Source organism: Synchiropus splendidus, chromosome 2 (assembly GCF_027744825.2).
Source record: "Synchiropus splendidus isolate RoL2022-P1 chromosome 2, RoL_Sspl_1.0, whole genome shotgun sequence".
Taxonomy (NCBI): domain Eukaryota; kingdom Metazoa; phylum Chordata; class Actinopteri; order Syngnathiformes; family Callionymidae; genus Synchiropus; species Synchiropus splendidus.
In genome coordinates, this window is record NC_071335.1 from 30,489,522 (window position 1) to 30,505,620 (window position 16,099).

Sequence of the window (16,099 nt, forward strand, 5' to 3'; positions counted from 1 at the left end):
ATTTGAACCACAAAGCGTGTGGAATATATCACAGCAGACACACAACATGTCAGATCAACAACCAAACGCCTTGTCATTAAGATTCCAAATTACAAATCATTTCTCATTTAACCCCCCTGCCACGTTTTCTTTTTTCACAGTAAATGGTGAGATTATGACTCACAGTCACCTGCTTATACTTTCATACAATGACTGTTACTATCTAGTATTTCTTTCTTCAATGGGAACAGAATGTGCTGAAGCTTTTAATGAGGGGAAAACTTTGTTTATAGAAGGTCAAGTAGGAGTTAGCGCCTCAGCGTACAAAGGTGGTTCTGCACCTTTTATATTTTCCCTTGACTACCCTCTGTTTCCACCCAAAACAGCCGTGGTCAGTGAGTCAGACTTAGTTCTGTTTATGCCAGTTTATTTTACTAGTTGGCTCGTGGCCTGCTCTCCTGAATACTTTCAGTTGTGCCACCAGTGGAACCAGCCAGTGTCTTTGTTGGGGTCTGTAGGATTTACTGTGAACGAAACGGGAGACGGTGAATCACCGAAGTACCTCCTGATGCTGTACACACGATGCAGCATGTGTATTCAGCAAGGCACAAGTGGGCATTTCCTGGAGTGAAGCAGGTCAAGATCAAGAAAATATTCACCATGATGCTCAGCCAGAGGGCAGTTTTATGATATCTGCTAACAGCTAGGGCCATATGGGGTGATGCAGATTACAGAGTACAAAACAGCTCGACCACACGTGGGCAAACTGTGGCCTACGTCCCGGAACATTCTGCACCGCATCGTCACAGTTTTCCTGCGTTTCACTTTTCTAATGACAGAGCAAAACACAGAGTCAGAGGCCTAAATGCTTAGCTTTGGTTCACACTAGAAAGTTGAACTCTGAATAAATCAGCCCCTCCAAGATTTGTCTGACATTTATTACTGATTTTTATTGAAGGCCTGATTTTGCGGCAAATTGAACAAAGATATCGAGGATATATGCTTTACTTACTAAAAGCATGTTCAAGTGCAAAGAATACACAAAATAAATAAATAAATATATATGGTAAGTAAAAATGATGATAAGATAAGTGAGGGATTTTTTAGGAGTAGTTCTCGAGGTGACAGCGTGTAATGTGTGCTTGTTGTCTTGTGTGGGATCCTCACGAGAGCGGAGTCTGACGCACGTTTGGCTGAGCGGAGACTGTGAGTTGTTCAACGGCTTATTAATACTGCGAATTAAAACCATAACCGATATGGCATGTTGTACAGCAGGGGTTCTTTAGACACTTGGACTCTCAACCTCGGGTCTCCTCAGGGCTGTGTTCTCTCTCCATGGCTCTTCTCCCTCTACACCAACTGCTGCACTGATCAAGTTTGCGGATGACACCACCATCATTGGGCTGAGTCGGCTTATAGGAGGGAGGTGGAGCGGCTGGTGTCCTGGTGCAAGCTCAACGCCCAGAAGACAGTGGAGATGGTCATAGACTAAACAGTTTCTCTGTCCCCTCTCATGTTGGCTGGTTTACCCATTCCTATTGTGGACTCCTTCTACTTCCTACCATCACTGAGGACCTCAAATGGGAGCCGACCATCAAGTCCCTCATCAGGAAGGCCCAGCAGAGAATGTTCTTCTTGAGTCAGCTACGAAAGCTACGACTGCGACTGAACGAAGTTGCTGGCGGAGTTCTACACGGCCATCATCCAGTCCATCCTCACCTCCTCTATCAACAGCGTTCAACAGCGCCACCTCCAGGGACAAGAGCAGACTGCAGCGCATCGTACGCTCTGCTGAGAATGTGATCGGTTGCAGCCTGCCACCTCTTCAGGACCTGTATGTCTCCAGGACCCAGAGACATGCAGGTCGGATCAGAGCCGACCCTTCTCACCCTGGACATGGACTGTTTGTTCCTCTTCCCTCTGGCAGGAGGCTACGGTCCATCCAGACCAGAACCTTCTGTCACAGGAACAGCTTCTTCTCCTCGGCCGTCAGACTGTTGAATTCGTGATCAGCTTTGTTTGAAATCTGAATGAATTTTTCCCATTACAATTAATGGAAAAAGAAATAATGTGTTCCAAGCCTTAAAATAGTCTTTTGTAGGAGTGAATGTAGAGTGTCTGCTGCAGGTGCGCTGTTCCTCTATGTGTGTGGCCGCTGCATGTGGGAGGGGTTGCCGAGTGAGTGACGTCACTCCAGAAGTGAAGAGGTGCCCGGTGCGTGTCCAGCTCTGAATGTGCGCTTCTGTTCAGTTTGGCTGTGACAAAGTCATAAACCAAGTAACGCTCTGTCCCAGACTCGCCTCATCCCTGTCCCAGCTCCAGCTGACAACAGGACATAAAATCCTGGAGTGCGCGCTCCAGCCTCGGAGGTGTCGAGAGTGAGCACCTCCCCTGTTCCACTGTATATTGCTATATGTGTAAGCAAGAAAGAAAATCGCCAACAAATCATTCCTAAGTTGTCAGAGTAGCATCCAGTATTGTTCCACCACATTGCTCTGGTCAGTGCTACATTTTGAATGCTGCAGGTGACGGTCCTATTGCTTCTGAATCAACCATCGTATGGTTCATAAACAAATATATCCAAGCATTTACTTAATAAATATATAGAGAGTGGCCTTCAAATATCGATACAGTAAACAGATGTATCCGTTTGCTTTATGTTTAAAGGCTATATTGTTTTTGTAAAGAAGTTATTGCTGAGTGAGAAGAAAGTGACTTGGCCAGTAAGAGGGTGGAGTCTTCTGGACTGCCTCTCCAGAGATGGTAATCGCAAGGCAGATTTTTGGCGCAATTTGAGTTACTTCCTCAAGTGTTAATATAAACCCTTGTAATATTGTAACAACACAGAGCGGCGGCTGATCTGTGTTACACTGTGTTCTAGTCCAGTATGAGTCCCTTATGTTCCTAACTGAGCGTCACCCATCCCTGCATTCTCACTTAGTTTCTCCAAGTGAGGTGTTTGTATGAGAGAACCGGCATCCAGGCAACATGAATTGGGAATAATGAACTAAACACACCTTGTTCGGTTATATTTGTGCTTATATTTGTGTGTGGAAACAGTCTATAATCCCTCGGTGACGGGAGACAGACTGCATGTGCACCACATGGCTGGAGTTCCACACACCTGTTCTAAATTGACCCACACATGACAAGTTCAAGGGCTGGTTCATATTTCACATATTTGTCAACAGTTTTCTTTTTATAAGATTAAGAACGCCGACACACTGCTGGGGTACATTATCATGTCAAACCATGTTATTATTGCATCATCCCAGAGGGCTCACAAACCTGGTGATTATTGATGCACGCTGCGTCTTCACCTCCCGCTCCGTTCAAAACAAATTTGATATTCTGAACTTGTATCTTTTGAGTCCACACGGGCCAATCTGTCTCCACTACAGCTGCCCCACTGCTAAAAATAGGCCTCTGTTGACGTCGAGGATGAGTCATATCTTTTTTCCTGTGCATCTGTACTTCCACTCACCTTTATTTCAGCCGCATGAATGCAGTTTGCCCCAAATACAAGCTTCATGCTGAAAACGGTCATAATGAACAGAACGCAACCATACACAAATGCATCTGAGGTGGAATGACCTTGGTGGACTAGTTTAGCTGACCAGCGTTTATTTTATTCTCTGACGCTGATGTGTTGCAGTCTAGCAACTGTAATGGAGACCAGTTATGGCAGACCTGGCTTCATAGTTTCTTATTATTATCTAAATGAAATTCATATTTCTATTCACAATTTAAAGCTTTCTCAATTAAACTGAAGCTTTACTTTCACATAGTGTTGGTGAAGCATTCTGTTTTGGACCATAATTTCGTTTGTAAATTATATTTTTGAACCGTATAAATGTTGTTTTAGGTGTTGTTTAATATTTTATTATATAGGTGTTGAGGGATTTTCCTTATATCCTCCTGAGGCCACTGTGTTTTGTGCTTGTGGCTTCCATGTGCTCAGTGGAAACCGCAATAGCAGGTTGTAGTACTGCCATGTAGTGAAGTAGTTTAAGTTCCCCCGTAATACTGGTTATGAATGTGTTAATGCAGAGGCAGGATATGGAGCCAGAGACAAGTCGCTTGAAGGGCGACGTCGGCTGAACGTGTTACTTCTTATCAAAGCATGTGTGTTGAAACACTTTTCCCCTCCACCACCTGAAATGTTTCGTGTGAATGAGTAAGTTCAGACGCAACAATGTTTTTGTTAAGTCGAGTTTGATCAATGTTTAACCCAAGTTTACTCACCATGATGAAACGTTCAACGGACCGATTATATGAACTACTCACCTGGCGCGCGACCGCCCTCTATTGGCGATTGCGTGTACGTGCAACAACGCCATAAACCAGTGGATTCTGTATTCTATTATTACATGTCTCTGCTAATGTCAACACGAGTCTGTACAGCACAGTGTGTAACCTGCACAGTGACAAGGGTTTCAGCAGAGAATTTAAGGAATGTCGCCTCTCCTTCTGCCTACAAGACTCGCCTGTTCCAAAAAGTAGCTGCCAACATGTTTATTTTCCTTGAAGCCAAATGAAGTCATCCTACCTCCCTTTGTTGGAGCTGTTGAGTGTTATGAACCCAGGCTTTTGACAACAAGAGCACATTAATCATTCACCTTTATTGGCCTTACGTATTCAAGACAAAAGGCACATCTTAAACAAACTCAAAGTCCAGTTGCATAGTTAATGCCCAACCTATGGAAATATACTTGGTTTTGACTGTGGAACTGGTTTCAAGGCCCGAGTCTTGTTCTTGCCAATCGGGAAACTCCTGAGCAGAGTGAGTCACAGCATCAGCCTGCACGGCGAGGCGGCCTCAGATTGAGGGCATTTTGGTGAGCAGCTGCTGAGAGAGAAGCCTCTTGAGCTGGGTCACTTCCTGAGAGAGACCAGTGAGCTGAGTCTGCAGGCTCTGACACTGGCAGTCTGGACCTCTGTTGGAGTGATACGTCAGGTTCGGGCACTGCTCCCTGGGCCCGTCTGATGGAGCCTCCCAGCCTGTCTGCTGGAAGTTAGGTCCCGCCGTGGCGACAGGTGGTCCTCTCTGTCTTCGGCTGGAACATGAAGACACGTCCCCTCCTGGTGCTTTGAAGCGAAGCTTGTGTGGAAGACTTCTTAGTCTCCCATGCACCTCAGGAGGGGTCGTGACATCTTCCTGCTCTGTGACAGAAAGGGCTTCCTCATCCACGGGGGAGGAGCCTCTGAGAGCGTTGAAGGTCTGCGGTTGTGTGTGAATTGGAAGAGGTGAGAGAAGCCCCTCAGGTGTTCCCTTGACCAAACCAAATCGGAATTTAAGGGCCAACAGTTCAGCTCTCAGGCTGGCGTTATCCTGCAGCAGACTCAGGATCCGCCTCTCCAGCACCTGGCCATTGGCTCGACGCTTCTCCCTGGACCTTCTGGCCGCCTCGTTGTTTTTCCTCCGTCTGGCCCAGTAGAACTCGTCTTTCTTCTCATTAGGAGTCAACTGTCGCTCGCGTCGCACACTAGCGTCCTCGTCGCAACTGCTACCAGTTTTAGGGTCACTGCTGCAGAGGTTCTCCTTGCACCTGAGGAGGAAGGTAGCGCCACGGAAGGTCTCGTTCTCAAGTTGCGCGTCCATGCTGCTCCAAGTAGCAGATGAGGCCTTCAATCGACTCAATGGCACCATCTGGCTGCAGCACAGGGAATAACACTCGTTTACTATTCAGCAGAAAGACATATCAAAGTTAGTTTTAAATGATCAACAGTGAAAATCCAATTGACGCAGGAAAAACAATTTCGATAACGACCTTATTACTCACAAAATTTCCAAGAGGCAAGTTGCTGAAATTAAAAGCGGGCAAAACGTTTTGGAATCAGTGCTCACCTTCAGCACATGGACGTGTCTGCGGGTCGTCGGTGACATGCGTGAATGTTTCCACTCCGGTCTCCTGTATGTGGTTCTTTGTCTCAGCGCGCCGGTTCAGTCGGGGACAGTCGTCACCCCGCATGACCGTCCTCCTGCCACCACCCTCCTCCTCGCGCCCCCTCCCTCAGAAAACAACCTATTAAATCCAGACGAGTTATAATCTGTGTTTTTCATTTATTAGTTGTTTGTTCAACTATTTCCCCCTAAATTTAATTCAAATGATATAGTAGGAAATGCTATGTATATGTAAATTATAGCACAATGAAGTGGTCAGTCACATTGAGTGAAGGTTTCTACCATGCTCTATTTACATGCAGTTGTGATTGTGATCACATTTAGTTACATATTATACATTAATTATATAATATTTCCACCTATTTTTTTCCCCTCAAATTTAAGTGACTAATGTAAACTCCTGTGCACAGTTTTTTCTTTCTCTTGTTCCAAGGGTCACGAGTAGCAACAACCCATACATGCTTTATTTATTTATTTATTTTTCATCTGACACAACATGAGTGTTTCCTTCTTCTCTAAAACTAATTTGAATTCCCCTCTCTGGCCATTAAATCATCTGCAAAACGTGATGTAATAATTTCATGCCCAACAAATGAAGTACACCTTGATCTGTTGCCTGGTCTTAAAGGTTGAACATCCATCCATTTCTTTCTTCTTATTCCCTGTTGGCGTGTTGGGGAAGCAGGTTTCCAAATCTCTGACAAATCCAAGATGTTTCTCAGCCAGAGGAAACTATCCACCACTATTGTTGAACCTCTATGATTGTGGCTCTAGTCGTCCTTCAGTCTCCTTCAGATGACAGACCCTCTCCTCTTAAACTCTTAAAGAGAGAAATTGTTTTGGGGAAAAAGTGGAGGCATAACTCTCTTAATACAATGTAAACTCTTGGTTTGTAACCAGCTCTCTAGTCAGTGCCATCCAACCTTTAAGAGCTCTATTTGTGGCCAGCTGATCCTGGTACCAGCCACTTTTGGATCCAAGTGGATCCTCTTGATGCGTCGGCCTGTTTCAAGTTTCAATGAAGATATCAGTCTGTCAAGGTGGGAGAAAGTTGGGAAAGGATTAAATAACCTTTTAAGGATAGAAGAAAGGATAGACAGAAAGCATGGTGGTTGTAAACAGAGAGAACTGAGCTGTTACATCAGAGCAAACACGCTCAGTGAGAGCATCAGAGGGCAGTTAGAAGTTCATCTGAGGTGAGGGTGCAGACTGAAAGGGAACATTGTTTGACAAAACAGCTGCTGCCCAGAGATGCTGACATTGTATGCAAAACCTCCCTGTTCATCAGCTGGAAATGATCCAAGAACTGCTCCTTTTGTAAACAGTGTGGAGCCAACGACCTGCTGGGTGATCAACGCTGAAACCTCTTCCTCCTCTGGGACCAGGCTTTTTTTCAACCCATTCAAGAGAGTAGGCTCTCAAAATAACTGAAACACCAGTGAGATTACAGATCAGTCTGTGTCAAACATCCAGGGAGGAGGAAATGAACCAAGAGGACTGTGTAGTTGTGTGTGGAACGTGTGTATGTGTGTGTGTGTCTAACCTGTGCGTTTGTGAGTCCAGTTCAAATGAGGAGAGTACACTGACTTGACTCTCTCACTCTCACCCTGAATGGTGGGATCATTTTATCTCACGTGTGTTCCATCTGGACTTGCACAATTCAGACAATCACCAGTTCGTGTTCCTAGTTTGTCATTTCACTCTTGTTATGTTCTTAAAAACTTAATAACTCTCTTGTTTTTCCCTTGAGTTTTATATATATATATATATATATATATATATATATATATATATATATATATATATATATATATATATATATATATATATATATATATATATATATATATATATATCTCATTGCTATAGTAACAGTCGGATGGTTGTGGGGTGGTTTATGTGTTTCTCATGGAGATCCTGTGTGGTTGATGTTGCTTTTGCGTGTGCTGTGACAGTGGTTGTGGTGGTTTCTGAGCTCCTCCTGCTGCTGACTGTTGTGGTTCTTGAGGCTTTTGGTAACGCTGTGCCATGTTTTGATGTCGGCAGCTGTGGGTGTTCTGTTGTTTTGCGTTAAATTCCGTGATATTTGCTTTCTTGCTGTGGGTTTGGTGACTTAACAGTCTATTATGGCTGTGGTGATGACAGTTGTCGCATGCTGTGGTTGCTGATACTTGTGATAGCTGGTTGCAAGGAGAGGGAGGTTAATGCAAGTATTAGTTGAGTGGTTGTTTATGATCAAACATTTGGGTTTATATGTGGTTGTGGCGTGTGGCCTGTTCATGTTGTCTCACCTGGCCCGTTCTATGTGCATTACGACATTAGAAAATAAAAAGAAATTGTCTTTTGTTAAAGATCTATTCTCCTTTAACGCATCACCACATTGCTTTACTTCCTCAAGCTGTATGACATAACAAGAGTTATATAATAACGGCATCCTAAATTCAACTTGTCCCAAATGAGACAGACGCGGCTGAGTGCGGCGCTAACTGTAATCCTTGGCTGCAGATAGATAAAGGAACCAAGAGCTCTGAGCAACAGCAGCGACCACAATCTTCTCACGTCTGACGTGACAAACACATAACTCAGTTTCCCATTGACCTGAAAATGGAGTGAATAAGCAGCAGGAGGGACGTGATGTATGTGTAGCGCACACGCACGCCCTCTGCTGGACACATAGAAATCCGCTCAAGTTTTCAAAGCTGTCGAAACTGTCCGTGATCCCGTGTCAACGGTATTTCATTGCAGGATGATTTAATTCTACATCAAAAATGGAAGTAAAAAGTACTTAATGTCAGGGTCAGTGACAAGCATTCAAAGTATTTACTCGCCTGCAATCGTAATTAAAAGCATTCCTTCACATTTTTTGTTTTTATTCAGTACATTATAATGTTGCTTTCTACTCAGTCAAGCTTATTTGTTTCAAAGCATAACAATAATATACGAATTTGGGTGTGAAACACTGAATTCTAACCCTGAGTCTACTGTGTGTTGAGATGTGCATTGTAAAACCTGTTCCATCCCAACCCTTTTAGTCACGTTGTCCGCCCGTCAAGGAAACATCCACAGCTGAGTTTTTATTTCAACATTTTAGTAGTGCTGAAAAAACAAACAAACAAAAAACATCATTTCTACCTACACAAGTCAACACTACTGTACAGCAATTCACTTGACATGAAGCGTTAAGATATGAACAAATAAGGCTTACAATCATGACACACAGGGAATATTAAATTAAACACACACATTAAAGTAAAACCCTGAGTCTTTAAAAATATGCTACGGTGACATTTACGGGATTAGAAACAATCATTTTGTCCCTTGAACATACCTGTGGTCCGTTAGTGTTTAAGCCTGCACGTGTAGTGTGTCTGGTGTTTGTGACGTGGGACACACACTGCACAAGTTTCTTAGCTTCATGTTGAGTCTGTCATTGTTCTATTTTATTATTATTATTATTAGCAAAGTGAAAACACACTCACTGGTCATCATTTGGTCAAAAAGTTAAGAATCCAGTTGTTCAATAAAGGTCCTTCCGAACAATGTTAAGATTCGTGAAACTTCAATTCCAAATGAATGTTAAATAAAGCAATGCAAGAACTTGTTGTGATGACCGTTTTGCATGACTACAGAGGAGTTTTAATTCACCAATCCTTGGGAATGATATGGGACCTGTCTCTACAGTGTCAAACCAAATATGAGCTGTAAGTGACTGATTGGTTTCCGTTTACTGAGACAGGAATTGTAGAAACGTGGGCTCCAGAATACTGCTAATGACGCGTGTGATGGCCTCAGGCGTGCCTCTTCATGTGCAGAGCCAGGTGGTCCGAGCGGGAGAAGGCCCTCTGACAGAGCACGCACTGATACGGTTTCTGGCCTGTGTGTTTGCGGTAGTGACGCGTCAGCTCATCCGAACGTGCAAACTTCCAGCTGCAGCCGTCCCATGAGCACTGGTACGGTTTTTCTCCTGTGGGGCGAAAAATGATGACATCACGATGAGGCTAAATTCAGCTGTGTGCTGCGGTAGAGGAGCTCACCTGTGTGTGTCCGGAGGTGAGCTTTGAGGTGCGAGCTCTTGGTGTACGTTTTGCTGCAGCCAGGATACTCACAGCTGTGAATGGCGGGTCTCTTCTTGCCAGGAGTCTTCCTGCAGCGCTTCCCCTCCACACCACAAGGGGGCATTGGTGGCCCAACCAGCAGGTGCTGATGCTCCAGTGGCAAGTGGGCAGACTGACTGTGGGTGAAGCTTGAGTAGAGGTTGGAGTTGTGGTTAAAGTATGGATTGAAATTGTAGTGTTGGGCGTCAGGAGTCATGGCGGACGGCGGGTGGAACCTCCTCTCAGGGATGGTCACCACAGGGGGCGGCTGCTGGGCGTAATATGAATCGATTTCCCAGGAGCTGATCTTTGCTTTGCCGTGTCGCCACGAGCTGGTTCCTTGCTGGAGTGAGAACTGGTCAGCGTACGGTGCGGTCTGGAACGCAGGTCGGCGTATCTGGTCGCAGAGAGCCTGCTGGTACGCTTCCGCCTTGACTGGTGCGGGAGGGGACACCAATTCTGCCATGACGATTCCGCTGTCCATCAGTGGACACCCAGGCGCCGCTTGCTCTTTGAACAACGCCTCCTGGTATTCGGCGCCCTGATATGTCGGAGGGAGGATCTCCTCCTGGCCGCCCTGGCTCTGGTGGACATCAGAGGAGAAGCTGCTCCACTCTGAGAGGAGGAACTCGATGTCCCATGAAGCCTGGCTGTCATTGTCCAGCAGCTCATCTGATACTTGTTGGCAAACCTGCAGCTGCTCAGAGTCTCCAAGTGACGTCTGGCCGTTTGGGGGGTCTGTGTCAGACCTCCACACCTGGGGGTTTGTTTAGAGTCATTAAACAACGCATGCCTTAAACTCAGCATCATGACCATCTTCATATTATACTAGTGCAGTTGGTCGTCATCTGGTTTGCAGTGGTCAGTAGACTCTCACCAACATTACTTTTTTTTAATAAATTGAGTGCATCCTGTCTGTTATGGGTGATAACAAAATGACACGTAATGTTGAAAAAGCATTCTTTTGCAGGTCATATGATCTAACATAATATGAAGATCTGGAACATGGCTTGTCTGAGGAACAAGCACGTATAAAGAGTAACCCACTGTTTACCATCACCACCCGCAGGCATCACTGAGCAGCTCCCACCTTGAACTTCTCGTTTTTAGCATCACTGGACCCGACTTGATGATAAGTCAGAACAGATGGCATGGACATTCAAAACCGTCAATCTTGAATAAAGACTTACTTTGTTGTCAGCGGCTGTAAAGGAGCTGAAGGAAGGAAGCACCGCCTGGGAAACAGCCATTTAGCTATTATACAGATATCCAGTTGAGAAATGATGGACTTTAACTTTGTCTGTTTTATCTTTGCAATGCTACTGCAACTTCATAAAGCATCTGCTGAAGAGTCACAGGCCGCCAAAACAGTTCGCTCTGCTATCTCCACTCTGTTGTCTATCAGAGTCAGCTGCAACTTCAGCTTCAAATCTCTCTTCTTCATGAAGGTTTCAGCCGTTAGGAGGTGGAGCGTTCACGAGACTGATCTTTCTCCCTCCGAAAAGTCATCACACATTCAATAAAAAAAATGGAAAAATTCTCTAAAACAGTCGACCAGAAACAAAAATACTGTTCACCTGAAACCACGTTATTAATGCTATTACTATGATCACAATAATGCAAAAGTAAAATTCCTTTTTTTTTTGTTTAATTCTATCAGGTTTCTGAATTGAATTCAAAAATGTTCTGGGAAATAAAAAATAATGCATATGACACCATTTAAATGGTTAAATAATAATAATAAAAAACTCTTCTGGCTCCCTGTTTTTACAACCCTTAAATAGTGAACAATATTGGTATTTAGATGTCACATATGAAGTATTTTCAAGATGTATATCTGAAAACAATGCGGTATATTTTAATAATTCTTTTCCTCGGAAGAAGCAATGGTGAAGCTGCAAATTACAGTCACTGTGTAGTTAATGTTGTAGTGCAGTGCACTTGCTGACTTCTGAGAAGACGGTGTGTGGAAGGTGATTATAAGTTGGATGGTGTTTATCAGAGGGTTCTGGCAAAGACAGACGGCGGCTGACTGCAGGCTGATAAAGGACCCCTGAGTCCTGCTGATCGCAGATCAGCTCCAACCTGATCAAGACTTTCCATCTGAGTGACGGCAGACAACAGCACAAAAGATGTTCACCCGACTGTGTCCAAGGTTCAACTCCAGAACAACAGGCAGGAAGCGCCGGGAACACTGACCAAACTGTTTATTCATGGAAAAAAATAAAATAAGGATATATATATATATATATATATATATATATATATATATACCACCACCAAAATTCTATTTTCTGATTCTATTTTCCCATTTTTATTAATTTCTTTTTGTTTTCATATTTTGACAAGCTGTTCTAAAGTCATATTTTTGGCATTTTGGATCAGTGCCTGCCTGATGACATTTGACCTCTTTCTGCCTTGAGCTCATATATTCTGCCTTCACAAACTGTTGCCACTGAGCCCATATCCTTATAGTTTCAAGACCAGTATATCAATCGCAGACATTTTTTTTATCTAGAAAAATCACACTCACATTATTCTTTTTTTCATCAAGTGCTGCTGTTTTGTCATCTATTAGACTCATCACGACCATGGAGTTCAATCCAATTGTTACTTATTATATATTTATGCATTTTTCTAAGAACGTATCCAGTCTTTCTACGGTTTTATTAGTACTTTGTAGAATTTCTCTCTCAGTCATGGTTCTGGCCCCTTCTTTAATGGAGGGCTGTGAAAAATGATTCACACATTTGAAGTTCCAAATCTAGACCACTGGAGGTCACTATTACACATATTTCGGCACCACGTTTCTTGTTTATAACAATCGACTCTGTTTAAAACGAGTGAAGTCTTTTCCGTATTCCAAACGCGTTTATAAAAAAAAAAAGAATCAATAATATTTTCTGGCTGATGATATTATTCGCATAAAGTACATCAACGTCATCAGACACAGGTATTTGTGTCGATTTCCTACTCTCAGGTGTTTCTGACTCTCAGTCTCAATGATCATCCCAGTTCTGGACTCGAATTGAGTCACAGCTCAGAAAACTAAATAGAAGACACACGTTCGTGTCAATAAAGTTGTTATATCTGGCATATTCAACTAGTTTCTGCAAAGTAAAAGAAACAAATCAGGACCACAAGATCAACACATTTATCATGGCATCAATTCAAGACAGTGAAAATGAATAACCTACTTAAACAAGCTACATGTTGACTCTTAAGTGACAGACCACCTAGTCGCTTTATTCAAATCACAAGTGCAGCATGATGCTGAATAAAAGAGAATAGCAGAAGAGTCACAGAATAAATGACTGGCCTACATCAGGAGGTCACATCTGTCTCGAGATGACTTCAACACAACTAAATAACCATGACCAAACCACCACATGTCAAAAAGAAGTTACACAATTCGACTCTGTGAAGATGCATATAAGTGAATTTTAGTTCTGATCTAAATTTGTATCCAAATTTCTCATAGCAAATGTGTTGTGCCGCTACTCCTGCAATGTTTACCACACACACACACTTCTAAGAGTTTTATGATAACTCATCTACAACTTGGATGTGACTTGGCCATGTGAGGTTAATACTTATTGTCAAGATTGCAAACTGAAGCTTCATTGACAGAGCAAAGTAGATGGACATCAATTTAAAATGCTCTGGAAATGTCCTGCCACAATGGCCATGGAATAAAACATGAAGCTTCATTTTACCATCATGAGTTAAACAAAGACATTTTGACTGGTTAGCATTTTGAATAAAACGCCGACCAACACTTAAACATTTCCTTCACGCCCCGTGCCACAAACCCTCTGATGGCGCTTCAAGTTACAGTTCTGTGTGAAGCGTTTGCCACATCCCAAGCAGCAGTACGGTTTCTCTCCAGTGTGGACACGCCGGTGAGCTTTGAGGTTGCTCAGCTTCGTGAAGCCACGGCCGCAGAGGGAGCAGCAGAATGGTCTCTCACCCGAGTGGATCCGAAGGTGGGCCTTGAGGTTACTCGGGTGGGGAAAGCATTTACCGCACTGGCCACAGCGGAGAGGATGTCTCTGGATTGAGTGAGAGTCTGTATGTAGTAAGAGGTTCTGGGTTCTGTTCAGTACCCAAGGGACAGCAGTTCTGTTGACCACTCCCGTTTGTTTGTCATGGAGCTGCACTGGCTGGCCTGAGAGAGCAGAGGTTGATGATGGTTTAGAGGAGCATGGAATTCTTGGAGGGCTTAGGGTGACGACACTGTACTGAGACAGAGCTGCAATGTTGGAGAAGGTCTTCCGGGGATTTTTATACTGCTGGACCTCAAAACCTGCAGCTACTTTAGTATGCCGCGTCAGCCTGTCCTGCACTTCGTGGCATTGCTTTGGTTCATCTAGTCTGATCCTGATTTGATCAACCGGACATGATGACTTGGTATTTCGCAGGTCACTCAGACTGTCCTTGCAGCTGTCTTGGTCCACAACAATCTCCTTTTTGATCGGCACAGACGCCGCGTCAGTACTCTGCAGCCTTGTGTCTGAAGACTTGGACACGTCTCTCCTGATGTGAACCTTAACTTCTGCTTCAGAGCTCACATCCTCTGTTTTTTTAGGTCGACTTACCTGGGGGCCACCCTCCCAGTCGCCTCCAGGATTCTGATGATGAAGTCTGCCAGCATGTTTTACAGTAATCCTGAAATCCCTTCCTACGTTTCTCTCCTGAGTTGGTTCTGAGGGCTTGTGTGAGTTCTCCTGGACTGAGGACAAGGTTGATGATATTTGCGGGTTTTGGTCGCGACAACTGGGGGTCATTTTCTCACATTGGGCAGCTGCTGGTTTTCCCTCCGTCATGATTCTTCTGGCCTCACAGGGACCGGCTTCACCTGCAAATCATACATAGAGCCGATAAGACAAAAACTGGATCGAATACACTTGTTTGAACAAGCCCAGCTGCAAACATGGAGTCTAAAGTAGTTACTACTTTACACATGGCGGAAACTCTACCTTCAGTCTGAGCAACATTTGTGGGTGTATTTTTGATGCAGTTTTGGAGAATATAAAGAAAAACCCCACCATCCATTCCCTGAGAAATTTGCTTTTTCTGTCGCAAATTATTATTTAATATTATCATATTATGAATGATGAGTGAAACAAGCTCACCATGATAGGGATCACACCACTGTTCATCCTCCTCCGTCTTCACATTTGCAGCAAGAATCAAATCCACTCCCTGACCCAAACAAGACAGTGATCACAATGACTTTGTGTGAACAGAGGCACCATTTAATTCAACACGTTTCAGGAGAATCTCTGCCTGTAAAACTGTTTGTGCAGCTTTAACATATTTCTTTAAAAGAAGATCTTGATTTAAATGCCAACCTTGGAGCCAGTAACAAGGCTGGGAGCTGAAAGCTCACATCTTCTACGGCCCATCTGTCTCTCCAGGGGGGCACCATCTTTGTTTGAGTCGCCCGTCAACATCTCTGCGAAGCGACAAACACAACTAAAATTCAGACATGTATTTACATCACTCAATCTTTTTCTCTGTATTGTTGTTGAGGACAGCTCATGAAGACCCACACCTGTTGTCCCCAGCTCTTCCTCCTCTCGACCACTTGCTTTTTTCAACTGTCTCATCAAGGTGTCCACCTGCTGGGTTCTACGTTTCACCTCCTCCAAAAAGTTGTCCTCCACCAACCGGGTCACCTCGTACATTGCCGTCTTGACCACCGTGTCCAGCACATCTGACAGCTGCCTCTGGAAGGTCACGATGAGACCGTCCAGGTCTGACATGGCGTCAACTCGGAGCCAAACGGGGGAGCTCAGGGTTTCAGAAAAATACAGCGGATTATATCCGGATACACGGCATATGGCACTGTTTCTGCGAGGAAATCCAACCATAAACGCATCGTAGTTGTATTGAAGCGACACCGCGACACAATCAGGTTGCTACTTGTTGTTAGCACGGTGAGACCGTTAGCTTAGCATGTAATAGAGCCACAACAACTGAGCCACTTATAGAACCGTTTCGTGAAAAATAGGTTTGTACAGTGATGCAGACCGCTGCGTTTCACTGTAGATATGAGTCTATAGCAAAGCGACGCTATGATGACTTGGTCCTGCCATTGGGTTTACATGTGACGTCA

The 16,099-nt window shown here is 44.1% G+C and overlaps 3 protein-coding genes across 4 annotated transcripts; all 3 read right to left on the reverse strand.

Moving 5' to 3' along the window:
* Nucleotides 1–4,588: 4,588 nt before the first annotated feature.
* On the reverse strand, nt 4,589–5,940 carry LOC128754689 (nuclear factor interleukin-3-regulated protein-like). Its single transcript, XM_053857492.1, has 2 exons — nt 5,828–5,940; nt 4,589–5,633 (listed from the first exon to the last, which is right to left on the reverse strand). Exon 2 carries the CDS (start codon nt 5,627–5,629, stop codon nt 4,799–4,801), a length of 831 nt encoding a protein of 276 aa, XP_053713467.1. The 5' UTR covers nt 5,630–5,633; nt 5,828–5,940; the 3' UTR covers nt 4,589–4,798.
* A 3,105-nt stretch (nt 5,941–9,045) lies between these two features.
* On the reverse strand, nt 9,046–10,444 carry LOC128753542 (Kruppel-like factor 1). The gene is made up of 2 exons (XM_053855326.1): nt 9,919–10,444; nt 9,046–9,848 (listed from the first exon to the last, which is right to left on the reverse strand). Exons 1-2 carry the CDS (start codon nt 10,442–10,444, stop codon nt 9,673–9,675), a joined length of 702 nt encoding a protein of 233 aa, XP_053711301.1. The 3' UTR covers nt 9,046–9,672.
* A 2,703-nt stretch (nt 10,445–13,147) lies between these two features.
* LOC128754475 (zinc finger protein 774-like) lies at nt 13,148–16,096 on the reverse strand. 2 transcript variants are annotated; one of them, XM_053857122.1, is made up of 5 exons: nt 15,536–16,096; nt 15,333–15,436; nt 15,114–15,183; nt 14,577–14,836; nt 13,946–14,146 (listed from the first exon to the last, which is right to left on the reverse strand). In XM_053857122.1, exons 1-5 carry the CDS (start codon nt 15,852–15,854, stop codon nt 14,078–14,080), a joined length of 822 nt encoding a protein of 273 aa, XP_053713097.1. In that variant the 5' UTR covers nt 15,855–16,096; the 3' UTR covers nt 13,946–14,077. The 2 variants fall into 2 exon arrangements, with proteins under 2 accessions (XP_053713096.1, XP_053713097.1); XM_053857121.1 differs by having other exon boundaries at nt 13,148–14,836.
* Between the last annotated feature and the right edge of the window lie 3 nt (nt 16,097–16,099).

Coding starts and splice junctions, on each gene's coding strand:
- LOC128754689 (XM_053857492.1), bottom strand. CDS start 5,629: ATGGTGCCATTGAGTCGATTGAAGGCCTCATCTGCTACTTGGAGCAGC.
- LOC128753542 (XM_053855326.1), bottom strand. CDS start 10,444: ATGGCAGAATTGGTGTCCCCTCCCGCACCAGTCAAGGCGGAAGCGTAC. Junction 9,849..9,918: donor TCACCTCCGGACACACACAG/GTGAGCTCCTCT, acceptor TTCGCCCCACAG/GAGAAAAACCGTACCAGTGC.
- LOC128754475 (XM_053857121.1), bottom strand. CDS start 15,854: ATGGTTGGATTTCCTCGCAGAAACAGTGCCATATGCCGTGTATCCGGA. Junction 15,184..15,332: donor GCCTTGTTACTGGCTCCAAG/GTTGGCATTTAA, acceptor TGTTTGGGTCAG/GGAGTGGATTTGATTCTTGC. Junction 14,837..15,113: donor GTGGTGTGATCCCTATCATG/GTGAGCTTGTTT, acceptor TATGATTTGCAG/GTGAAGCCGGTCCCTGTGAG.